General features: G+C 36.2%; 1 protein-coding gene across 5 annotated transcripts in view; it reads right to left on the reverse strand.

Moving 5' to 3' along the window:
- Positions 1-27,623, reverse strand: part of KDM2B (lysine demethylase 2B) — a 3,837,686-nt gene that overhangs the window by 1,813,107 nt on the left and 1,996,956 nt on the right. For all 5 annotated transcript variants that reach the window (XM_044068658.1, XM_044068655.1, XM_044068654.1 and 2 more), the window contains one exon: positions 19,029-19,158. In XM_044068658.1, coding sequence (XP_043924593.1) covers positions 19,029-19,158 — 130 coding nt within the window. The remainder of the gene's footprint in view (positions 1-19,028; positions 19,159-27,623) is intronic.

Genomic DNA, 27,623 nt, shown 5'->3' on the forward strand with positions numbered 1-27,623 from the left:
TCTACTGCATGTTGTGTTCAAGGATGACAGTGACTGATCAAAAGGAATGTCAAGGTATATAAAGTGAGTGTTGTTTTGATGGATATTTTCTACAGAATCTGTGACAGACCAGTTTTAAAGCAGTTGTTTGAGACAATGCTTAGTTCCAAAGGTCACTGAGTTGGCCTTTGATGGACTGATTACTATAAAGGGTTAGACTTTGCAATTTGCCAGCCATGCACACATATTCTAAATCTCTGTACTGCTAATCTATGCAGCACTGGTTTCTAGATGTTTTCTCTCTAGTTACTCGGACACAGTGGATTTTTGCAGTGAATCACCACTGTCTATATTCCCAGAGAACAAATGCAGTTGCTATGTCTGGTTATCTATTATGTGGGTTTACTGTGGCTGATAGATGATTTAAAGATGAACCAGAAGCTTAAAATACTTCCAAATGGTGTTGATTTAAGTTCAGTACATACAGGAAACTGCTGAAGTGTTAGGTAGCATATCTGGTTCTGAAAGGTTGTAGGATTAGGAGCAAAATGTTTTAACGTGACAAGCTGACTTTTTTTGATAAACATTTTAGCAATGCACTGTATTTAATATTAGTGTAGGAGCAGTTAATTTTATTTAATAAAAGAAAATCGTATTTTAGTTTTACATAAGTACAAAGTTTGATGCAAGTTCAAATATTAATATAAATAAAACAGTATTGTTCTGGTTATATTTTGTGTTTAATATTTTGTCTGTTCTTCAATTTGCATTTAAAAGTTGGTATCCCACAATTCCACTGGGCTGGGGTTACATAATTATGTATGTAAATTTTATGTTAATCAGCGTACACATTTTTGGCCAGTTGTACCTACTTTCCATGGGCCTTTGTCCGTATTTTTGATGATTCCAGGTTGAGAGGTATGGGAAAGAGAGATTAGATAAGCAATTCACAAACAGACCATGGGGGATATATGTACATCTCCGAAATATGCAACAACGTATAGAAGATTTATGATCTTTGCCTGGAAGTGTTTACATAGGTATTTTTATACTCCAAGTAGACTCCAAAGAATTTTTCCTCAGGTGGACAGCAAATGTTGGAGGTGTGACGGGCAAGAAAGAGGTAACTGGAGTCATATTTTTTGGGAGTGAAATGAGCTGGCAGACTTTAGGTATTCCCTGCAGGCCTCTCTGTCAAAGATGCTGGGTGACGAGATTGGACTGACTGGGGAGATGATTTTTTTGAGTTATGCTACAGAAAGGGAATTGCCTAGACATAGTAAAGCCTTGCTGAGTCTAATTATGGTGGCTGTCAAAAAAAGCAATTACTAGAAAGTGGAAATCAAAGTCTAGACCAACTTTACTAGAAGTAGTGAATATAGTAACAAGGATAAAACAACTGTAATTAGAATTTTTAGAAAATGGAAGGAGCAAACTACATAGGAAAATGGGAATTGTGGGAACAATATATGCACAGCAGGAACGAGCTTTAAGAGGCAGGATTTGAAAGAGATGTATAATGCTTAACTGGCAATGACTGGATGGTTTGTAAGTGATGCATAATGTTTGCAAATACAGTTGTTTCAATGGTGTCTGTGATGTAAACTGCAACTAAAGTGGTATCATTTTGTATGTTTTTCATTTATGTAAATGTAAGATTGCCTTTGTCATATGTGAAAATTTAATAAAGATGTTTAGAAAAAAAATGCAGCCGAAGTAAGCAATTATATAAACAAAAGAACTCTGCTGAATTGCATTTTAGTTTGATTTTGACAAGTCAAATTATTAACACCCAACAGCAGCTGTCAATTATCTGAACAGTAGTCAAAGAATGTGTTTAGTCCAGATGTACAAGCAGGCCCTTCTGAACACAAAGTGCATCACATTTCTGTATAAGAAAAGCAATTATGCAAAAACACCTACAATATAAATTCTGTTTTTTTTAACTACCATGGATCACTTTGGCAGCTAACTTGCACTTTCTAATCACTGCTTGGAAAGGACGGTACAAATTTTGTGAAGAACAGTTCTGGTCAAATCATTCTTCCTAGGCCTACCAAAAGTGATGCACTAAAGGACCAGAAAATTGCATTATTTATAAATGGCACAATTTGCAATTGCTCTCTCTCCCCCCATTCAAAAGATATTTAGAGGAAATGAGAATTAATCATATTTCTTCTATTCCAAACATTTACAAATACATCCACTTTAGATTAGCAGACATAATACATTATTTCTCACTGCCATCTCCAACTTGGTTGTCAGCATGCAAAATACATTTCCTTCTGGCATTAATCTACTGCACCACACCTTCTTGGGAATTAAGTTCCAAGTTCAAGGAACTGCACTTCCAACACACAAAAAAAACTTTTAGAATTCCTGGCAGCACAAGAAATAATGATTAAAGTAAAAAGCCAACACCATCAGTCAGCACACCACAATCTAATGAGGAGTAATTATCCTTTCTGCAGAAACACCCTCACTGGGCATACCTACTGGAAGTCATCTCAACCTGGAGGCAGAGAATCATGCTGGGTATACCTTCTGGAGGCATAGTCCTTCTGGGAGATTGAATGCAACCCACTCTGCAAAGTCCCATCTCCCGCAAATCTGAACACATTTTCAGCAAGTCTTCTGTATCCCCCATCAGCAGAGCAAACTCTAATCTAATCTGTCTGTTTGCTCTGCTAAAAGTCCCCCACTCTACAAATGTGTGCCTCTACTAATACTCAGATCTCCTGATTTAATCAAATCTCCAGCGTGAGTCTACTGGGCACTCTCAAGTGCTAATGCTAGGTCCTGTGCTTCATGCTCTGATAAAACATGTTAAGTAATGTGATTCCCTCCTGATTTAATCAATGCAAATCTCCCCCCTGAATCTATTGTCGATATAATCCTGTACTTGATGCACTGATGCAATGTGCTGACAGTGGCTAGGATCTTCATAAGAGTGGAGTGTTTTTTCTTTTTTTTTTTTATTCTTAAGGTCAGGATGTGCCCTTGTGACAGCACCAGGCCTTAGGCAGCTGCATAGGTGATCTAGTGCTAGATCCATGAAGAGTTGCAAGAAGGAAATATCTCTTGTGGAAGTAAGGGTGAATGTTGTTTGCATCAGCACACTGCGAACCCCTTTCCTTCACATTAGCTGAGTGTATGCTGTGATATTAGGACAAAACACAGACGAATCATAGACTACCTCTTATGGCTGTCTTAATAATGACCCTTCCTGCTCATCGTCATTATTCTACTGATGAGGCATGAATGGAATGATTACCTGGAAGCGGGCTAATGATTATCAGGCATTGGAGGTAAAGTGTAGCAAAAAAAAATGTTTCTACTGGAATATATTTTTGACATTTTTTTCTTTCCTTTTCTTTTTGCTCCTGCTATTAGATGATCAGCATCTCCCTCCAGACAAAGGAACTCATTCATTCCCCAACACTAGGGTGAGTTGGTTAGCAGAGGCCATCATTTAGGCAGCTTTCAGGAGTGGTTTAGTTTCTTCTTGGTATGCCCTATCCTTCTGCAAGCACTCATCGAAGCACCATGGCGTTGGGGGGAGGGGGACTTGCACAATGGTCTGACTGTTTTTGCTGTTACCTCATTTCCACAAAGGGCGTACCCTCCAAGCAGTCTCATCACTCCTTGGGAAGCACAGGGGTGGTTTCCCTGATCTCACAAATAAGCAACTAGACTGGTATTCTACAGCAAGAGTTATTAATTGAAAGGGCACATCATGTGCATGCTCCAAACCTAACTATGAGAAAGCAACCTAGACCTTTAATAGTAAAGATGCAATCCTGCCAGCAGAAGGAGTCAATTCCGACAAAACTGTGGCAGAAGGACATTGCATTAAAAGTGGGAGACAGCAGAGTGTTTGTGGAGAATGATTACTCATTGTACACTAGGCAGAAGAGGAGCAAATTTATTCCAGTATTCAGGGAATGTTGAGAAGAAGGTGTGAGATTCAAACTGCTGTAACCAGCTATCTTCAAAATATGCTACCCTGGAGGGACAAAATAATTTTTTGTTGAAGTACATGCTAAGTAGGAAATACAAACATTTGTCCAACAAAAAGTGAGCTGTGAAACAGAAAGAGATTCTGCTTCTTGTTCTTCTGGTAATAATGACCACAGAGAGACTGTGCCAGTGAAACCTTTTCCATTGCTTCAATGGAAAATGCCAGAGAGAAGGAGGGGAGCATGAGAGTTGACTAGAAGAATCAAGAGTACGTTGGCAATGAAGCAGAGACATGATTTAGGAGATGGAGATAAACAGGAATAAAACCAGCACCTGAAAATGTACAAATGTGGGATTACAAAGCAATAATTATATTTGTGAAATATGACAGAAAAAGAAAATGTGAAAATATTGGACTTTTGTGGACTTCTGGGTGTCTCTAAAGTATATGCCCTACTTTATGTCATTAATGTTCGGAAAAATACTTAGGGGAGGGGAAGAGGAGGGAGAAAGGTAACTGTAAGTAAAACAAAATGTTTTCTTAATAGTACTATTTTATAGTGCATGATTTTCTTTGCTTGCGATAAAGTTTTCTCAGTGTTTTTTAAGTGTAATTGGAATACTATTATAAACAGGTGCTCCTCTTTTTTCTCCCTTCTTCTCTCTTTTTCCTTGTTCAGTTTTAAGAAGAGAAATTGGCTACAAAAAAGAAGGAGAAATTGGCTAGGAGATAATGTTCTCTGAAAGCATTCGGGTGTTTTCCCTGCTGGGAGAGCAATAAAGATAAAACAAAACCACACAGCACTTAGTAGAGGCACAGGCTGCACCATGCGTCTTAGCATGGATAATGTTTCTTTTAGGTTAATTGAAGTTTGTGAGTGTGACTGTCAGTTTGGGGCATTTGTTTCTCTTAGGAGGGTAAAACTTCAATATTTGAAGATGCACATAGTTTTGTGTGTTAGCATTAAACTAATAGGTTTGGGGGGTATTGGGGTGTGTTTTGTTTTTTGTTTGAGGTTTTAAATAAAACAAAAACTTTGTAATATGTGACATAGGCTCAAATGGACATGAAAATAAACAACTGTATAAACGTTCAACCTGCCAAACAGTGTATGGATGTAACATAAAAGTTGTAACTAGACATTTAACAAAAATGCTGTTACACATAAAAGGTGGGAACAATAACTTTTTAATACAATGATGCATTCTGTAATGTCTTTAAATGTCAATGGTCTCACTGATAAATACAAAAAAGAAAGTGTAGTGAAATATTTAAAAATGTATCATGCAAATAGCTATGGTACAGGACACATACTTGGAAAGAACTGAACATGTGAATTTGATAAAGAAAGGTTTTCAGGATGGTTATTTGGCAGAATACCTGGGACAAAGGAAATTGTAAGAGGAGCTCTAATACTGATAGAACCGAATAAAAATATAATAATGGCAGATTTGTAGTATTAAGGGACTACTGGCAAGGGAAGAGAATTACACTGGCATGTATTTATATTCCACCTAAAACTGTTATAATAGAGCTTAAGAAAGTTCTGGGAGAAATAATCAGCTTTCAGCTAATAATATTACTTATAGGTGGGGAATGAATTTGATTTGCAGAAGTGAAGATGTGTCTGGGGAGTCCAGATGGGAAAGTGTGTATTTAACTGAAGGTCTTTATATGCCCCCAATAACTATTTCAGATCATGTGCCAAAATGATACACTGGAGCTTTCCCATCTATCTGTTGAAAAGAGAGGAATATAAGGCATGGGTAGTGTAAATTATTCAGGAGCTATTATAGAAGATACAAATTTCTTCTGAAAATATAGTTAGAGAGTAGGATAAAGTCAATGTGGAGTTTAAAAATAGGATAGAAATAAAAGAAAGGCAAATATGGTTAAAAAGTAACAATAATTATTTAGAGGGACTGCATATTACCTCAATAATATGCATGTGTTTAGAAAGACTGCTGTTAAGCAACTGTTTTTTGATAATAACTCTAGAGCACAAAAACGTTTAGCACAACGACTCAGGCAAACAAAAGTAGAAAGGGCTGCCACCAAGCATAGGGAGCCTATAACAACAAAAAATCCTTCATAGGTATTAGAAATATTTCTGAAATTCCATGAAAGTCTGTATAAAGCAGAGAAATATGGAAATCAATAAAAGGTAAAAATGGAGATGTTTATGGAAAAATTAAATATGTGAAGATTAGAAGTAGATGAGGCTCAATTACTAATAAGATAGGAGGAGATGAGATAACAATGGTGATGTACAACTAATCTACAGGAAAGTTACAAAGAATAAATGGCATTCCTGTGGATGTTTGTAAGCTAGGAGGGAAAAAACTGAAAAGGATCTGGAAGGTTTTGTTTAACAGTATTTTAAGAGGAGGAGAAGTATCAACATCCTGGAAGAAAGTGGTAGTAGCTGTAATACCTAAAGAGGGTAAAGACAAATTAGATCCAGCTTCATACAAGTCCATTTCGATACTAAACTATAAAAGTGTTTATTGCAAAGCGACGAACTGCCACACCACAAAAAAGAAACAACGTACCAGTGGAAAAACACTTTATTCTCTCTAGCGCCTTGGCTCAAAAAAGCCTTCAAGGAGTAACAATTCACATATACCAAAGGTATTTATAACACTAACCACTTAATTATTCAATTAAACATTCAATTAAGCATAAAAATAAATGTATCCTTAAAAAAACAGTACTTTAAATTAAACTTTTCCAACAACACTCTGTATTTAACCCTTTAGGAATTAAAGTTTCATATTTCTAAATAAAAATCATTTCTTTCTTTAAAAGTATATTTTTTATTTTACCTTCACTGACTTTATTTATAAAAATCTGCTCTAATACAGTAGCCTGCAAACTATCACATTTTCCCCCATGAAATTCAGAGAAATGTTGGGCTAAGGGGCTTTCTAATTTATTTGCCCTTATATCCCTTAAATGCTCCATAATTCTAGTTTTGAACATTCTTTTAGTTTGACCCACATAAAATTTTTCACAACCACATTTAATGGCATAAATAACTCACTCTGTCCTACAATTAAAATGGCCATTAGCTTTAAAAATAATTCCATTCATACGTGGAAAAAAATTAATTACATAAGGACAACTTTTACATTTCCCACATGGTACCATTCCTTTAATAGCAATTTGTTCATATATTTTCTCACCAGGTATACAAAATTTAGTATGCACTATCATATCCCTTATATTCCTCCCTCTTTTATAAGAAAAAGTCAATTTATTTTCTAATAATTCATTAAGCTCTCCATAATTTCCCAAAAATTCCCAAAAATGTAAAATACATTTCTTAATATTTTCACTATATATATTAAATGTGGAGAACATAAAAATCTTATCAAATTCTTTATGATTCATAATATGTTTGTTATTTTGTTTTTTCCAACATTTTAATCCAGTATTAAATCTTTTATCAAATACTTTTTCTATACTTAAATCAATTAATTGCTTATCATACTGCCTTTTTATAAACATATCTGTAGTATATTTAATCTTGTTTAAAATTTTTTTTTCATCATTACAAATACGAGATATTCTTAAAAATTCCCCATAGGGCAAAGCTTCCATAGTATGCCTAGGATGGCAGCTTGTACCCATTAAAAATTCATTCGGACAATCAAATTTTCTATGAATACCTGTAGCAATAGGTTTGCCTACAATACCCTGTAAATTAATATCTAAAAAAGAAACTTTTAAACCACATTGTATATCGTCAAATAATATTCCAAACCTAATCAATTGTATATCTTGTACAAACTTTTCAACCACAGATTTATCCCCATCACACACAAAAAATAAATCATCAATAAATCTAAAATAATATATAACATCATTCTTAAAAAAAAATGAGTGTAAATATATTCATATTCCACCAATCCCATAAAAATATTTGCACCCCATGGCTGTGCCTTGGATCTGGTGGAAAATTTTATTATCAAAATAAAAGTAATTATTCTCCAAACAAAATTTAACTAAATCTAAAATGTAATATGTTAAAGGAGAATCCCCCATCTGTTTATTTAAAGCCTTTATTCCAAAATAATGTTTAATATTGGTATAAAGGCTTTTGACATCTAAAGTCAACCAATACATATTCTCATTCCAAATCACATTTTTAATTCTAGCCAGAAAATCAAAAGAATCTTGTATGTAAGATGGAAGTTTATGTGCTTCCTTCAGCAACACTTGATGTGAAATTACCCCTAGATTGTGCAAAAAATAATTACTAGCCGAAACAATCAGCCTACCAGGGGGATTTTTCATGTCTTTATGGATTTTTGGTAGGCAGTAAAAATAGGCTGGACTACAATCTTGGATATTCAACTTATTCTCAACATCAATATCTAACCAGTAACCTAATCTCAAACCTTTTTTATTAAACTCAAATAATTTTCTTTAGCTTGTAATATGGCCTCATAAGAGGCTTCGCAATATACAGACTGATCTACTAATAAGTCCATACACATTCTGTAATACTGAGTATAATGGATAATGACTATTTTGTTTCCCTTATCTGAGGGCTTTACAATTAAGTCACGTTGTTTAGAAAAATCCATCAATTCAAGTGTTTATGTCTATAATGGCTAAAAGAATGGCAAAAGTGATGCCAAAATTTATACATATGGATCAATGTGGTTTTGTGGAGGGGAGGAAACATTTGAAAACATTTGACAACATTAACATAACACTGATGATCCAATGAGAAGCAGAAAGTAAGAAAATACCACTGTTGGTGGGTCTTGATGCAGAGAAAGCATTTGACAGAGTAAGCTGGGACTTTATGAGCAGGTCAATGTCAGCATTTGTATTCTCTGATAAAATTATACAGTTGATTAGGAGGAGGGTCAGAGGTGAAAATTAAAGAGGGTGGGGTCCTCTCTGATAATTTTTTCTTGAACAGAGGAGACAGGCAGGGGTATCCTCTTTACCTTTTGTTATTTGCATTATATTTAGAGCAATCGACAAAAAATAAGGGACTCAGAAATTCAAGGATATAACTGGTATGGTAGTCAAGAAAATTTGTTTCTATTTGCAGATGATATTATTTTATATCTGATAAAACCAGAAAAGGACATTACTGTGTTGTGGAACATTTTGAGACAATTTCAAATCTTTTCAGGGTACAGACTAAATGAAGCTAAAACAAAGGCAATAGCAATAAATTATGTACCCACACACGAATTTGTTCAGCAATATCCATATTTATGGGGACATGATAAACTAAAGTATTTAGGAGTATAGATTAAAAATTATTCCAGTGTGGCAGCTAAGGATATGTGGGAAGAGACTAAGCAAAAGATAATACAAAAACTGAGAAATTGGAAGCGCCATTATATGGATATACATAGTAAGATACAAACAGTTAAAATGTTTTTAGTCCCTTTAGTCTTATACACAGGTCAGGCATACTTTTATCAACCAGAGGAGAAGTTGTGGATATCAATTCATAAAGAGCTAAAGGATTTTATCTAGTAGGGGAAGACAACAAGAGTCAAGTGGGATACGTTGATTCTTCCAAAAGAACAAGGCAGATTGTGATTGACCAATTTTTAAGGGGTATTTCAGAGCTACACAGTTAAGGCTCCTATACATAGCACAAGCAGAAAACTATAATTCAAAGTGGAAATGGATGACGATGAAACAGGGGGGAAGCTCAAGAAACAAGGAGAGATTGAGATTTTGGATGCAGACCTATAATGAAAATAAAAATAATAATACAGAATATTATATGGGGAAAGGAGATTTGGCTGATAGAGATGACTGCAAATAGGGATACAGACAACAGGAAAGAGGGAGCTGGAATTTATTAGAGAAAACTGGCAGAGGAACCAAGGCACTGGGAGCAAATAACTAGAGAGGGAAAGGTAATAGAACGGGAAGATGCCAATAATTCTTTTGGACTGCAAGTTAGAGATCATCTTCCCTATAAAGGATTGATATCAGAGTATAGGCAGAGAGAAAGAAATACGGGGTTGTAAACTAAATACCAGCACTGGTAGAGTTTTTATTAGAATCTAGAATAGAAGTTGCTGTTAAAAAGGAATAATTAGCAAAGCATACAAAATATTGCATAATAATGATAAGAATTGGTCAGGGGAGGTTAAAAAGGATTGGGAAGAGAGATTGGATAAGCAATTCACAAAGAAACAATTGGGGATATATGTATATCACCCAATATGCAACAAAATCTAGATAATTTAATATTTTTGCTTGGAAATGTTTACATAGATATTTTTATATCCCAAGTAGACTCCAGAGAATTCTTCCTCAGGCAGACAGCAAATGCTGGAGGTATGATGGGGAGGAAAGAGGTAATTGGGAACACATTTTCTTGGAGTTCAATGACTTAGCAAACTTTAAAGATTCCCTGCTGACTTCTGTGTAGGAGATACTCTGTGAGCAAATTGGTATAACTAGGGAAATGATTTTTCTAAGCTATGATACAAAATTGGAATTGCCCAGACATAGTAAGACCTTGCTGAGTCTAATTATGGTGGCTGCCAAAAAAGCAATTACTAGAAAATTGAATTCAAAGTCTAAACCAACTGTACTGGAAGTAGTGAATATAGTAACAGAGATGTCCTGGTTCCAAAACTACCGTATGGGTAGGAAACAGGCAGTATGTTGGAACAACAACCTATCACCATTGCTACCAGTCACCCTTGGCGTTCCACAAGGGTCCATATTGGGTCCCCTATTGTTTTCCATGTTTACCAACTTCCTCCACACCTCCACCAATGATGCTTCAATAATTCAATATGCAGATGATTCTACACTACTCTGCACAGGAGACTGTGAATCAACTACTTCTGTGGAATCCTGGCTTGTCAACCATAAATTATTCCTCAATCTTAAGAAAACAAAACTGCTAGCATTCACTTCATCCCATACTGCCATTTTAGCAAATAGCTTTAGGACAGTCTCCAGGAACGGGACCATTATTACCCCTGACTCACATACAACATTTTTGGGAGTAACCATTGACAATAATCTGAAATTTGATATCCATATTAACCAAACCATTAAAAACACTCACAGAAAACTAGGTAGCCTTTATAGGAACAACCCTTCCTTACCTCCTCAGCTAGACTTGCAATAGCACAAACCCATCTTCTCTCCACACTTACATATGCCTCTCCTATTCTAACCAACATCTCCAAAACAGAGTTACGCAAGCTGTCCACATGTTACCATCAAAAAGTAAAATTTGCAACAGGGTCTACACACAGTACCCATCACTGCAAAAACCTCAAGTCTCTAGGATGGCTAGAATTCCCCCACCTCATGATCTATGATCAACTTGTACTTGCCCATAAACTCCTTCATAACCCGGACAAAATACCAGCACTCACAAACTGCTCCAACCTCACTGCAATTCAAGAAATCTCCACTCTAGTGACAAATTCCAAGTCAAAGTCACCAAATCTAATAATTCAGCAGGTGACTCTCTCTCTCTCTATTCTAACTATATTGCTAGGATTTGGAACTCTTTTCCTACCATCATTACCTATGAAAACTCTCTACCCTCCTACAAGAAAATTATAAAAGACCACTTCAGTGTAAACTGGTTATGCCCCTGCTCTGCACTTGGGTGAAAATTATCCACCTCATCTCATCTTTACCACTTCTCAACTAACACTTCAATTAACTCCATATATAACCTCTATTAGGGAAGGCCTACACTATCTAGCAATAGCTCTCTATACAGAATCTACAGTTCTTACTCCACCCATTTCTTCTCAGAATCTCATCTGCTATCAATGATTAGACCCTATGTTGTGTAAATAGACTGTATATAAATCCAAGTACACAGTTGAACCCAAAAACGGCAGACTGCTCCAGTTCTTCAAATCTCTTTATTCACAAAGGTATGAGCGCTTTCGCAGGTTATGCTGCTTCATCAGATACCTGTGTACTTGGAATTGTTTGCTTGTTTATTTTATGTGAGCCTGAAACTTGGAGAATCGTGGTGGTTTGTGTTTTTTACTATTATTAGACTGTATATAAAGTTTATCTGTATGAATGTCCTATAGTTCTTGTAGAATGATATTTAGTAAACACTTAGATGTTTTCTTAGGCTTCATACTATTGACTGTAAAAGAAGTATCTTTAAACATCTAATTATTATGTTTAAACTGTTTTGATATTGTACGTTGCAGCTTTTCTCCACGGGCTTCCGCTGAAAATAGACATGTGTTCACTCTGACTGTCCCGGTCAACAAATGTAAAATAAATAAAAATAAATACATAAAACAACTGGAACTGGGATCTTTAAAAAGGTTAGGAGCAAATTACAAAATTACATAGGAAAAAAGGGAATACTAGGAACAATACATACAACGGAGGAATGAGGTTTAAAAGAAAGCAGGACTTGAATGAGCTATGTAATATTTGACTAACAATGATTGGGTAGATTATAAGTGATGTATAATTTTTGCAACTAGGATTGCCAATATGGTTTGTGATGTAAAATGCTTACAGCTGGGATTGTCAATATGGTTTGTTTTCATTTATATAAATGTATGCTTGCCTATGTCATAAGTGATAATTTAATAAAGATGTTTCTTGTTTAAAAAATAACTGAATTGTCTCCAATTTTTGCCTCATATAGTTGTTTTGTGACTCATAAAAAGCTGTGTACAATCCAGTAAATTATGGCCAGTTGAGTTATTTGATGCCAGCCAAAGTTTCATACTTCGGCAAAAATGGAGAACTTTGGACTGGTTCATATTCATTGACACGCTTTATGCTCAGTCCAGTGATCTCCATTATAGCTATGTTCGAACAATTGTGTTTCTTCAGTCAGTACAGTAAACCACCAGATCTCCTGTATGGTCCCATGGAACCTGATTTTTTAATTTTACTTGCAATAGTATTTATCACACATACATACATACATACATACATACAAATATTTCAAGCAAGGGCATTAATGCCCTTCTAGCTTGCCAATATACCAAAACACTTGTTCCCATAATGTGTCCAGGCTGTTCTTAAAAAATATCTAAACTAGTACTTGCTTTAATGTAATTTGGTAGTCTGTTCCATGCATCACCTACTCTGTCAGAGAACCGATTAGTACACTTCTCACTCCTATAGAATCTTACATAGGTTGCCTGATGATTCTCTAGTACTTTTTGATAACCCCAGACATTCCCACAGGTAGTTGTCTCTAAATGCCTATATATTTGAATAAGATTTCCTCTTAGATATCTGTAAGAGACGCTGTAAAAGTTCAGATATTTTAGTCTTTCATAATAACTTAAATTTTCACATCTGTTGATGCTCTTGGTATATTTCCGCTGTACTCTTTCCAGTTTACTCATGCTTGGTTTCTTATAGGGTTTCCATATTATTATTCCATATTCAAGTTTGGGTCTAATGTAACTAACAAACAATGACTTCATCATTTTTGATTTCCTAGATTTTATAAATATTTTTATACAATCTATAGTTCTATAACTATGATATGATTAGAAAAACTCATTAGCTGAATCTACCCATATACCCAGGTCCTTAAATGAGTCTACAGTTTCAATCACTGTGTGATGTATTAAATATTCACCTTTCAATGTATGTCTCCCAAATCTCATATGTTTAGTTTTTGATGTATTTATCATCATATTATTCTCCTGTGCCCAAATGTTCAACTTAGTCAAGCTATTTTTCAGACGTGCCTTATCTGTAACACATGTAATCAATTTACCCAATTTCAGATCGTCTGTATAAAGACTGTAGAACACCTCAGATGAAAAAGTTAGGTCTGAAAGATACAATCTAAACAAGTAAGGGCCTAGGACAGAGCCCTGTGGGACATCCTGACTGTAACCAAAGATTTGATCTGTTCACTTGCTGTATGATACTTGCCATGTTCTATTCGTATGCCATGCAGCTATCCATTTTATTAAGAGTACATCAATACTTAGTTGTACTAATTTACTGATCAGTGTTTTTGGATGACCCTGTCAAATGCAGAAGTTAAATCTATATAAATTACATCACAGCACAATTTTTCATTCATAGCTATTATATTGTTATAGAACTTCATGTTACTTGTGGTAATAGATCTCTTTTCAACATATGCATACTGATATATGGTTTCAAGTCCCAACCTATCCAGTTCTGACAATAACCTATCCAATATTACCTTCTCCATTATTTTTCCACAACATAAAAGTAGACCTAAGGGTCTATATGACTCTGGGTTTGTCCTACTTCCCTTTCCCTTAAAGAAAGGTTTAATAATCACATGTCTCCAAGCTTGAGGAATTTCCCCATATTTATAAGACCTAGTGAATAACAGATATAATGGTTGCTGAAGTGTTCTCAGGTCATTGTTACTAATTCCATCTCCTCCCTGTGCTTTGTTTGGATCCATTTTGAACAGTTCTTTTTCAATATAATCTAATTTGATTCCAGTATCATGGTTACTTGGATGTCACTAGGACAACTTATCACCTCTTTTGTGGAGCCAAATTTTTTTGCATAAGATTTTGTAAATATATCTGTAATCTGTTGTGTCTGAGAATAAATTTTAGAATCTGCACACAGTTTATCAGTTTGTGTGTCTTTACTCCTTCTACATCTTCATAGGTTCATAGATATATACTAGGCTAATGGCCCTGGAACCTTTGCAAGCCTAGCCCATAGGATTACCCTGGCATCGTGCCACCCGACCTTAGTTTCCACTGCCACTGTCGAGTAGAGCCACTGGAGTGATCCCCGGGGTGAATTTTCTATTTACCATCCACTCATCAAGATTTCTCTTGAAGAGGGCCAGTGAGGCACTCTGTTTGACATGTATGGGAAGTCTCTTCCATAGCATGGGCACATTCTGTTGATTGTGGTAATGAGGTTGAGGTCTCTGGAGTGTGTGGTGCAGAGGGATTGGGATTTCTTTAGATGTAGCATTCCTAACAGAGCTGGGTCAGACATGGCTTTGTAAGTCAAGCAGAGATCGCCTCTAAGTAGGCGATACGAGACAGAGAATAGTTGGAGTTTTTTGAGTCTGTCCATACAGGACAAGTGTTTAAGGCCTAGGATCCTCTTTGTATGGTACTTTTGTGGCCTCTCCAGTCATTGCAGGTGTCTAGTGAGCTACATGCCAAATGGGGCATTGTACTCAATGACTGGCCTAATGCGGGAAGAGTAGAGGGAGACAACGAGGTCTTTCTTCCTGGATGTAAAACCCTTAGAAATGAGATGTGCCACATAGAAGGACTTTCTGACCACAGTGGGAATGTGGTGATTAAAAGAGAGGTTGCTGTCAACCTGTCTTCCCAGATCTCTTATAATGCCTTCTGTGTTCAGTGGACTACCATCAATGTGGTAGTTTATGGGAACTGGGTTTTTCCCAAAGGGGATGATGACACATTTTTGGCATTGAGCTTAAGGCCATGGTTCTGATACCAGTTGCTGGTCTCAGTGAGGCCTTTCTTTGGGATGTCAACATCACTTGGGGAATTAATAATGGCTCCCAACTTGCAATCGTCTGTGAACTTTAGTCAGCCAGAGTCTCTTCTTGTTGGCCTGGGCTTCTGAGAAGTACATACCAAATAGGAGAGGACCCAGGACCGATCCCTGTGGGACTCCACTCATGACTGGTTGGCAGTCTGACTTGGAGTCAGCTACTTTCACACTGTGGGTTCTTGGTTGGCAGTCTGACTTGGAGTCAGCTACTTTCACACTGTGTGTTCTATCTGTAAGCCAGTTTGCAACCCACCTAGTGATATACGGGTTGATGCATAGCTTAGTGAGTTTTTCTATGATTCCTGAGTGTGGAATGGTATCAAAGGCCTTGGCCAGATCAAGGTAGGCTGTATGAACCACCTTGCCTTCATCCGCACCTCTGGTGACTGACTCAAAGAAGTTGTCCAAGTTGAGCAGGCATGATCTACCCTTCACAAAACCAAACTGTGTGGGATCCAGAGTTTGGAGATTCCCTATATCCTTGTTTATTAAGACCATGATGATGCGATTCATAGCTGTGCATATCAGACTTGTCAGGCTAATGGGCCGATAGTTCCCAGGGTCTGTAGTCGATCCTCCTTTTGGGACTCGAACCGTGAACACCAGCATGTAAAGCCATGACCTATAAAAAGGTTTCCTATTATGCTTGATATCTTTATAATAATTTTCTACAAATTTTTCCTGATCTTGTCTCACACTACGCTTAATCTGTTTGTCCAACTTATTATTTCAGTTTTCAAAGTTGTAGTCAATCCTCTCTTCCATTTCTTATATTTTTTTGTCCCTCACTTTAGTCAGATATCTTGTTCTTATGGAAATATATCCCCCTGATGTTGTACGCGTAGATCCTGATGTTAAAATTTTTTTCGATTTTTTGCACTCAGTTTTTCAAAACTTTTCACATTCCATCTGCAGTTTTTCCACTGAACACCTCACTCCAGTTAGTTTTACATAGTGACTGTTTTGCTTCCATATAATCTGTAATTAATTTTCTGTGCCTTGGTTTAGATTTTAGTTTGGCGAAATATCTAGCAACAAATTACTCTTTATAACCCCATGATCACTGCACATCAACGGTGGTAAAACTTGACTTGAAGTGACAGTAATTTCTTTAGGAACACAAACAATGTCTAGTATGTTCCGTCCCCTGGTAGGCTTTTTAATAATCTGAAGCAGTTGTTGTTCCTGAATATACGTTGTGAATAATTTCCTTACTAACATTGTTGAATAAATATTATTCCAGTCTGTTTCTGGTAAATTTAAGTCCCCAGTTAATATTATTCTTCCCTCCTGTGTTTTTTGCAAGAAATGTATGAATTCCTCTAGGTCATTTGCACTTGACTTTGGTGGTCTATACACTCCAACAATTGCTATATGTACCAGGGTTGTCTTTATTGTTACAATTACAGTCTATAGTATTGGTGTTATCACTGAACATGTAATAATCACAGGTCTCATAACTATCTTTAATCCCTGTCAAAACATCTCCACCTGATTTTATGTTGGAGTGTCTGTTACAATAAAGACATTTATACCCTGACAGAATTGGTTTCCAGTCATTGTTCTTTAGCCATGTTTCACAAACAATAACAACATCAATCTTGTGGGAACATAGCAAATTTTCCAATAAAAAAACTCTATTATTAATGTTCCTAGCATTAACAACAATCAGAGATGTACTGTTAAATTTTTGATTTGGCAAAAATCCTGCCTAGTGTTTGTCAAATATTGCAAAATATCTGCTGCAAAAATTCTCTTTCCTGATCTTGACAAATGCATGCCGTCCTGTCTGAACACGTGTGCCCAAAACTAGGCTTAGATGCTCTACACATTTCCATTTTTTAAAACAGGACATATTTTCCATGTAGGTATTTACCCAAAAAATCTTTTCATTCACAGTAACCTGACTATCCTTTCTATAGCTGATTTGTAAAAAATATGTCCTAACACCAGTACAAGCTATACTATCTAAGAGGGCTGTCAATTCCCTACTAGCAGTCAGATAATCTTTGTGGATGACATCATTTGTACCAACATGAATAAAAATACTTCTTTACATTAAGGCATTCCAAGGCTTGTCTCACATTTTCTATTTTTGCTCCTGGCAAGCATAACACTATTCGATATTCATTAACTTCTCTGCAAATATAAGTATCAGATCCTCTAATAAATGAATCACCAATTACAAGAATCATAATTTATCATTTCTACAGTTACAAAATGGATGTCTTGCCTTGTCTCTACAGCACTCTGACATTAACTGAAGTACTGATTAGTGTTGGCTACTGATTTTTTTAAACTTGTTTCCTGGAGTTTTGTCGGATGTAACTTTTTATAAAACACAGCTTGTGATAAGGTTTATAAAGTTAAAGTAGCAGTGCAGAGCTAACAAATCACACTAATGCCACAACATTCTAAGCAGTAGGCAAACACACTGCTGTGGTCCAGTGTTATCCATTAGTGTTCAGATTACCTCAATGAAGAGTTAAATAGAAACACAGCAATCAACTGTATGTGGTTTTCTGCCCCAGATTTCAACTTACAATTTCCTACTACCAGCAACAGCAGCACACCTGCATGAATGCATTCTGCCATGCAACCAGTTAGTAAAGCCACCAGTTTGCTAAGACACAAACTGGCAGAAACATAAAAAGTAGTCTAGCCCAGTGACAATCAGAGTAAAGGCATTTGTGCCTATCCACTGTATGTGCTAACAACTCCTATTCATGATTACTCTATTCAAATATAAACTGGATGAATAGCTGGGTAGCCACAAATTTACCTCTGGTTTAGCACACCTGTCCCTCAAGGATAGAGAAAACAAGTAAATGTCCCAGCATATCCTTTTTGGCCCATCTCTGGATTATTCATATGCAAAACATAAGGGCTAAAGCTACCGTAGGGAATGTAGGATTACGCTTCATAAGATCTTCACAGATCAGCAGCCTAGTAAGTACCTATGAAATTATGTGAAGACAGAGAAAAATAGATGTCTGAATGAGAAACAATGTCCAGCATATGTTGGACAACTCTAGCTCTTCGTGGAGGGGCCTTAGACTGCTGGGAGTCTGGGCCCTACTATGATCTGCTATTTGGTGATTCCTCAGCAGTAGTCAGCTGTGTAGATAGGAGGAAAGACAGCACATGTAGTAAGGAACATGACTGCAACAGCACAACTTAAGCATTATTTAACTGCAAATGTGTAATCTTTGAAACTAAAAAAAGGAAAACACTTTGGTCACAAAATGTTGCTTGATTTGATAAATAGACAGTCCACATACTTTGCAGTGAAAATATTGATCAGATGGTTGCCCCACATAGTTAACAGGACCACAAAGAAGAAGGAATGAACCACAAGTAATCACGAGAAAATTATGAATAATAAAGTGCCACCTGCATGAACCACAGAACCATTCAGTTGGGGACCTAATCCTTACCAGTATGTTGAATTCAATTTGAAAACCATATTAGAAACTCAGTAATGTGCGCTCTCACCAACAGGTAGCCCTCCCCTTCAGATCTCACAGCATATACTGACCTGAACTAATATCACCAGAAACCACTGCTAAAAACAATTACTTACCAGTCTGCAAAGATGAATCTTTCTGTAAATGTTTGATGAGATGACATCTCTTTGTTAAACAACAGACGTATCTTTCAAGAACATACCAGCACATTTCATAGTAGAAAGGATAACGGAACTTGGACTGCACCTGGTAAAGAAAAATTACTGTCTTTCAATGTTTCACAAAAGATTAAGGATTACAAAAATAAAAGCAAATCAAGAGTACTGACCATCTTATATATCAGGATAAGCTACAAATGTAGGGTGGTCACATACAGATGTCAGTTACTTCACACACTAATTTCATAAAAGTAAATGCAGTATGTATTTTGTCAAAAGTTAAGCACATTTTTACACTTCAGAACAATGCCTAAAAATTAAAAATAAAGTAGACAGTTAACAAATCGTACATCTATGCTACACAAAATCAGCAGAAAGCATAAATGCCAAAATAATTTCTGGTAATCAACTCACATACTGCATTGCTACATTTCCTAACAAAAAATGTGCCTCTGTTTTTGTACTTCTAAAACTGCATAGTTCTGTTTCAGTCCCCCGAGTACGACAAAGGGTCTCTTCTGGAGATTATCTTGTTGTATGTTTAGATCTTAGTAAAACTTCAGAAAGGTATTAGCTAATACAGATATTTTCTGCCCAAAACATGCTCTATAGAGTGCAGTTATCAAGTCATTACATATATAATGTTAAGCACAGATGTTTTATTACTTGATACAGTAGCATATAACAGCACATTTTTATTCACAAGCCATGGAAGAGAAATTAGCTGGCTACTATTTCTGTGGTTACAGAAAACAGTACAATGAACAATGGAAAAACAAATGCCAGGCCACAAATCAGGAACTCAAATTTTAAAGGAGAGCACTGCAGGAAACAAAAAGTTAGCAAAGGATAACTTACAAAACAGGAAGCCGTCGTCAACCCCTCGCCTTCAAAAGGTTTTCAGTCACATGCCTGGGAATATTAAAGACATATTTCTCAGCATTTTTGACAGACTCCGGCTATACCAAATTAGATGTCACCAATGGCATTCATGGCAAAAAGAAAAAAAAAATATATATATATATATATATATATATATATATATATACACATATATATATATATATACATATATACATATATATATATATATATATATATATACATATATATATATATATATATATATATATATATATATATAGATATCACTACACACATATATATATATATATATATATAGCTATATCTATAAATATATATATATATATATATATATATATATATATATATATATATATATATATATATACATATACATATATATGGCAAAAAAGGAGACAGTAAATACATGCAGTGCTCCCATTATAACACAGAAGTGTAATATGCAATCTGAGTTCCTAGCTGGCTTCTCTGAAAGAAAATTAATATACAACTAATTCATCTTTAAGGCCTCAAACCTAGGCCATTGTCCTAAACATAACCTCACTTTTAAGATACCACCATTTACAAATACCTCTTAGAAAGAATACAGCTCAAAAAGAAAAAAAGAGTAAAATGCAAACCAAACTTTATTATTGTTAACATATTTTTACTACTGCATTTTAAAAAGCAATAGGCGCAGTCCAAATCCAACCTGTAAAATGAAAATGAAAGTTTAATCCACTTTTCCTACTCTACAACTGCTTGGGCCAGCTCAATAAAGACATTTTAAAACGATGAAGAAATCAAAAGTGACAGACTATGAATTTATAACTGGAAAAAAAACAAGAAAAACCTAACCAAGCTAGAGTTTGCACTCTGTGGTTTCTTGAAACCTATTGTAAAAGGGGATTATGGGATATATGCAAATGACCCTTATGGACACCAGGTGTTCTTAAGGGGTCATTTGTATATACCTCATAATTTTTTTTCGAGTTGGATTGGCTGTGTGTCCTGTTTAGATTATAAAACTATGAAAAGACAGAGAAAAATAGGTGCATGCTGCAATCAAAGGGTCTTTATGGTCCATTAAAGATCTGTCAAGGAAGAACAAAAACTCTGCTTCTAATAAACCAGTTAAATCAAAAAACAGCACAATAGATACAAATGACAGAACTGGAACATGGCTAAGGTGTTACAAACTTTAATAAAACAGACTATAAGACAATGTGAGTGCTTTCACATCTATTGCAGATACTTCATCAGACAATACAAATACACTAAAACACTGTAATAATTTAAAACAATTGAGTTACAAACTAGCCATTGAAGACTCAGTTAGCCCTGTTCCATTTCTCTCATTTGGATTTACTATTAAAAGTCTACCTTCTAGTGGAATACACAATTGTCACAGGTAAAAGCTGAAGGATTCTTCAAAGAATGTTCTAAACTTGTTAAAGTACTAAGAGTTCCACTGTGTATATTATTTCAACAAATTATTCCAAAAAGGGCTTCCCCATGTCGGCCGCGGTGGTGCAGCGGTTAGCGTTGTCACCTCACAGCAAGAGGCTCCCTGGTTCGATTCTCAGCTGGAGTTTCTTGTGTGTGGAGTCTGCATGTCCTCCCTGTGATCGACTGAATGTTAAAAGACATGCAGGTAGGTGCGTGAGTCTCTGTGTGTGCCTTCTCTGAAGGCTGGGCACCAGGCTGGTAACTTGGCACCATAAAAATCCACTGCAAATCATAAACAGAGCAGTGATCCACTGTGGCGACCCCTAACCGGGAGAAGCCGAAAGACGTTTTATTCCAAAAAGGGCTTCCCCATCACTGCCAATAAAAGGCTATTCTATACAAATGGCTGCAAAGATACATTTTTTGAACTGAATAAATGTTTTATTTAATTTTAATTCAAACTTAAATAGCAATGTTATTTTAATATAGCGCACACATTTAAAATGTTAAGCATTTTCTGTAATTAAAAGTTTACAGTTAATTCAGATTATCTACTGCAACCTTATAGTACCAGAAAGGTCTGGAAGAAATTCCCTTTACATTCTGATAAAATATGTTCGAAGTGACATTTTACATAAATCAGCACTATACACTCTAAAGAAATGCAGTGCAGAACTACTTTAAAGCACGTTCTCACATAATGTGAATGTGTTGTGTGTGTGTGTATGTGCTGAGCTGTTATTTATAAGAATCCTTCTACTTAACAGATTTAAATAAATGGCATTAGCAATGCATTTTCCAGAGTTGCCCTTGCCCTAAATCTGAACATTCAAGACCATCATCTGTGGGTGACCACCTTACAAACTGTATAACAATGACATTAACAATATGCATATGTTATTTTCTGCAATTAAGGATAGCTGTCTTCATAAAACAGTGTTAATTATGATAATAAAGGAATTTTTCAGAAACAATACAAACAGCTTATATAACAGCTTTTTCACTACTGTTGCTCCATGCTATAAACCAGGCAGCCAAAGCTACTGACTTCGCTTGCTGATAACTGGCCTCCGGGAGAAACAGGATGTAAGAAAACCAAAGCTTCCCTGCTCTACTGACAATAGAAAAGATTGTCTGTTCCACCTGTACAGGCAAATGCTGTCCAGAAAAGATCCTTGGCTATAAAAATCTACAGCATTTTGATTATTCCGACATGCTTCAACATCCAGTTTTCCCTTAAACATGCTCTAGGCACCATTTAGTTGTGAAAATCTTTCAGCAGCAGATACATTTTTTGAGGAAAAGGGAACAGAGGGATTACTGTCTAGGTGCCTCATACAATTTTCATCAGAACTGCAGTGAGAATCTGTCATCATCAAAACCACTAAGCAGCAAGGATGGTTAAAGAGACAAATACCAGTAAAATGAATCTTGGTATGTAAAGCTTTAAAAAAAAGCGGCTCTGATTCTTAAATTATCTGCATTGGTAAATGTGTGACTAAAGGAAATCTTCTCACTAATACACTGTATTCATTCTTTTAACATTTACAGCTGACACATTTTACATTCCTCAAATACTACAGCCCACATATTACAGAAATTGTCCAAGAAAGATATATATGTACCAGAACATATTTTCACTAAAATCTCGAAAGGACAATATGTCACAAGTACTACTTTAGCTATATGTTAGCACCTTTCTTCTACAGCATGTGTTTCTTGTTGCATTGTTTTAAATATACAGTAGGCAGTTAAGTTCATATTTGTTATGAATCGATATATACAAATCTGAAGGCATAAATTTAAATTAGGATGCTCTGCAAAAATCTGTATTCCCTGGAATTTTGCTCAATGTAAGCAGGATAATTAATCTACAGTTCTCCATAACAACCTGTAACTAACTGACTTCATTTAAAATAAGCTAGACAGCTACTTATGTCACTGGATGCTTAAAAACACCCAGAATATAGTAGTACTTGAAGCTATTTTTTTCACAGCACCAGTCCTCCAATGCCACTACAGAAGAAAGTGGCATCCTTAGCTTAACAGCACAAGAACTAAAACCACTATTGAATGTTCTATCACTGTTATCTAAACCTTTATTTTGGATGCATTTTGAACTCTTCCAGGCAATTAGTTTAGTATCTGCACCTCAAGTACAGATTAACATGGGACTGCTGTTTTTTATTTTATTTTATTTTGCTTTTGTATACCCTGTTTGTCCATCTGTATTTAGTCAAAGACATCTTTTCAGCAGAGGCCCTGGAGAAAAGCTCCAACAGATTGCAAACATTTTTAAACAAACATTCAGTACTACACATGAACAGTCATTAAATAACACATTAACAACTACAAATACATTTTAAAATTATATTACATTCATATGAAAGTAGAGGCAACTATTATTGTATATCAGATATTTATGTATTACTAGATGGTGAACACTGAGTATTTCAAGAGGTGTTTTAGTAGGTTTGTCAGGCAGGTAATACAGCATGCGATCAAAGAACTAGAACTGAGGGAAAGAACTAGGTAAGACAGAAAATGTTAAAGAGGTGGGGTGTAATTCGGGTTCAAAGACAAAGTATATACATGGCTGTTATAAGGTTTATATTAGAAGTATGGAGTTGGAGGGTGGGCAGAGTCACAAAATAATGTATATAACTGGGAACTACTAGTAAAACTATTCAGGTAATGGTGAAGACTGATTGCAAGTGTGACAATGTGAAGTACTGCCAGCAATGCCAGGAGAAGTAGGGCAGTGGATGTGCAATATATGCCAGCACAGCTAGTTAGAATTTTGTAAAGAATTATATGTAATTTGTATATCAAACTGATTTGTACAGATGTTTGTGCTGAAAATGTATTTGCAAAACCGTTTGTATTACAAATGTACAAACAGTGTGCCCTGCTGAAAAAAAATATACATGCATTATTGCAACTGTTTAAATGTATATGTTTTAACAGAAGATACGGGAAGAGAATAGGTTAATCTCAAACTTTGAAAATGATCTGAAATTAAATTATTGGGCCTAAGCCATTCAGAGACAAAAAGTCTGTACTAGGAAGCTTCCTGCATTGTCATTGGGGTGAGCTAATTGCTACTCTAGAAGGGTGGCAGTTTTAAATTGTTTTATGACTTCCAGCAGCTGCAGCAGATCTTAGCAAGGCTCTGTGTGTGTATTATTGATACACAGGTGCTAAATCCTGGCATTTTCTAGCGATGGGGGGTTGCATGGGAACCAGATGTCAGATGACCAGGTGTATGTGATGTCATTCTGTAATCCATTACTAAAAATAATGTTTAATACTAGGTGAGACTGCAGTCTCAGAGCAGTCTGTTCTTGGAACTTGACAAAGAAGAATCTCTCACCTATTTCATCTTGCCTTGTTCTAGTAAGTAACCAGGGAGTAATAATTCTTAGATCAGTCAGGGAATATATAGTGAGATTAGTTAAGTATTTTTTTCTGTAACTGTGTGAACCTGTCCACCTGTGTTATTTTTAATATTTCCTGTGATTGAAACTCCGGTGTTTATTGTAAATAGATATTTAGTATTTTCATGTTCTTTCATTATTTATTATTAAATATATTTAAAATTTTCATTGTGGTTGGTCCTTTAGAGAATATTTTAAACTTTGAGAGGATTTATATCTAGTTGGTGACACTGTGGCCACTCCTAGAAGGCTTACTGCATTGTCTGAACTCTATAATTTGCATTAATATTAATTTCACGCAATATAATTCAGTACCCTTGTAAGAGTCGTAGAGTAGCTGACTTTGGGGTGTCTGGTGGTAATGTGACTACCTTATAGTTTGGGCAGAAGGGGGAATAGGTAGTACATCTGTGCCAGCCTTTCCCAGGTGTGTGTGTGTGTGTGTGTGCGTATGTGCGTGTGTGTGTATGTGTGCGTGTGTGTGCGTGTGTGTGTGTGTGTGTGTGTGTGTGTGTGTGTGTGTGTGTGTGTGTGTGTGTGTGTGTGTGTGTGTGTGTGTGTGTGTGTGTGCGCGTGTTTGTGTGTGTATGTGTGTGTGTGAAAATCAAATCTCAATGTGTTTGTGTATGTGTCAGCCACTTGAAGCAGGGACACAAAGCACTGGTTTCACAGAGAGAGTGCTGGAGGACATGCCTTGGACACTTGGCTGAGGACTCAACCCTACAGCTGTGTCAGTGAGGAGTCTTATTGGGGATCTGGACAAAGGCAGAGGACCCAGACCCTGGACTGACTGTGTTCCCTGTGTGCTGTTAAGGTAAACTGTGCTTGATGCAGAAAGCTGTATCTGGAAATATTGAGTGTATCGATTCTTATTCCAAGTGAACATCCTTCTCCAGTGCCAGTGGTGAGGATTCAGGCTCCTTGATTACTGGCCCAAAGTGGGGATATCACAGCAGGGTATCGGATTCCGAATGAAGAGAAATGGTTTGATGATATGGCAAGCTGAAGATTACGGTAGTATTTAACATGCAGATGTTTTAGTTTTCCTTTAATGAGTTTGCATTCTGAATGGATTTAAGTGGTAATGGGATGTGGTTCCACAATTTAGCTACAATATTTGACTATAGAGAGTCACCTACAACATTAGATGATTTGGTTATAGTGACTGATGATTTTCCTCTAGAACATAGAATTCTACGGAGGGGGGGGGGGGTTAATGTTGCAGAATGTTGTCAAGGGCTAGAAAAATTTCCAGCTTATAGAGAAGTCCATGTCATATACTTAAATGAGAAAGAGGTGGGTGATGTGGTAATTCAAACTAGTTTGTCTGAGGGATGGGCAGTAGTGTGTTCTATTGTTATAGTTTACGGCAAATTTAACTACTTTATCATAACATTGTTGAAGTTTGGACAGTTGTGAGATTTAAAATTTACTGAAGATTGGGGCAGCATAGAGGAGATATGGCAATAAGAAAGTAGAGGCCATATGTCTTCTGGCTAAGTCAGTGAGGTAGGGTTTCACTCTGTATAATGTACTTAGTTTTTGATTAATTTTTTTAACCATGTGTGATACATGGTGGTCGAATTTCAACTGGTCATCTGTGATGACACACAGTAATTTTGTGTAGTTGACTTGTTCTATCATGATGTTGTTGGCAGAGATAATAGTGAATAGTGTTGTTTTGGTAGAGATGTGTTTTGGGGTGAGGAGCAGTAGTTTAGATTTTTTAAGGTTTAGAAGTAATTGTAGACTATTTAGCTATGTTTCAATCAATAAGAAGGATTGTTGTGTAAGGTCATGGAGTTTAGAGAAAGATTTGGCAGAGGAGATTAGGGTTGAGCCATGTGCAATGATAAGGATGGAGCTGTGACGGATTGAAGACAGAAGCTGCTTAACTATTAGATAGGTGATAAGTTGCTTATAAATACATTTTTCTAATATTTTTGATAGGGAGATAAAATTAGGAATTGCCCTATAGTTTGAAAGATCTGTATTGATTCCACCCTTGTGCAGTGGGATAATGAATGATTATTTCCATAGCGAAGGGACTTTATTTTAGATATGAATAAGGACATAGGAACTCCCCAAACACTAGAACAGACCCAATATGGCTTTGTCAAAGGGAGGTCTTGCCTAGTCAATCTGATGGACTTCTTCGGGAAAGTCACCAGGGCCATGGATGAGGGTAAAATGGTACACACCACTTTTCTAGACCTAGCCAAAGCTTTTGGCACAATCCTCTACTCAGGGATCATAAATAAACGTACTGATTTAGGCATAAACCCCTACATCGTCCGATGGATAGTGAACTGGCTCACTGAAAGAACACATATGATAGGTGCACTTCCAATAAGAAACTTGTTGCTAGAAGTGTCCCACATGGCTCAGTTTAGGAACCACTCCTGTTTGGTATATATTTCTCTGAAGTGAAGCCAATGTTGGGGGCCTCTGGCTCACCAAGTTCACTGATGCAAGCTGGGAGCAATCACTATATCCACAAACGATGCTGACATCCTATAAACAAGCCTAAAATTACCTTCGGCAGAGGATCGCTGAGGTTATCTCATTTCCATCTTCTTCACCTAAACATTGCTGCATGGGGATACAGTCTGAGATTTGCAAAGGATCAAAAATTTCTACAGGAACAATCAGCCAGACTTTTCAAAAAGGCCCCATATGACTGTGGATTATCTGACCTTGGATACTTTCTTATTATGATGCAGCAACACAAAGCAAAGGAGTCACTTAGATGTGGTACCCATAGTACTTAGTGCCTAAGAAGACAAACTGCAGGAACTGACCT

Source organism: Protopterus annectens, chromosome 4.part0 (assembly GCF_019279795.1).
Source record: "Protopterus annectens isolate FY-2018-M chromosome 4.part0, PAN1.0, whole genome shotgun sequence".
Classification (NCBI taxonomy): Eukaryota; Metazoa; Chordata; order Ceratodontiformes; family Protopteridae; genus Protopterus; species Protopterus annectens.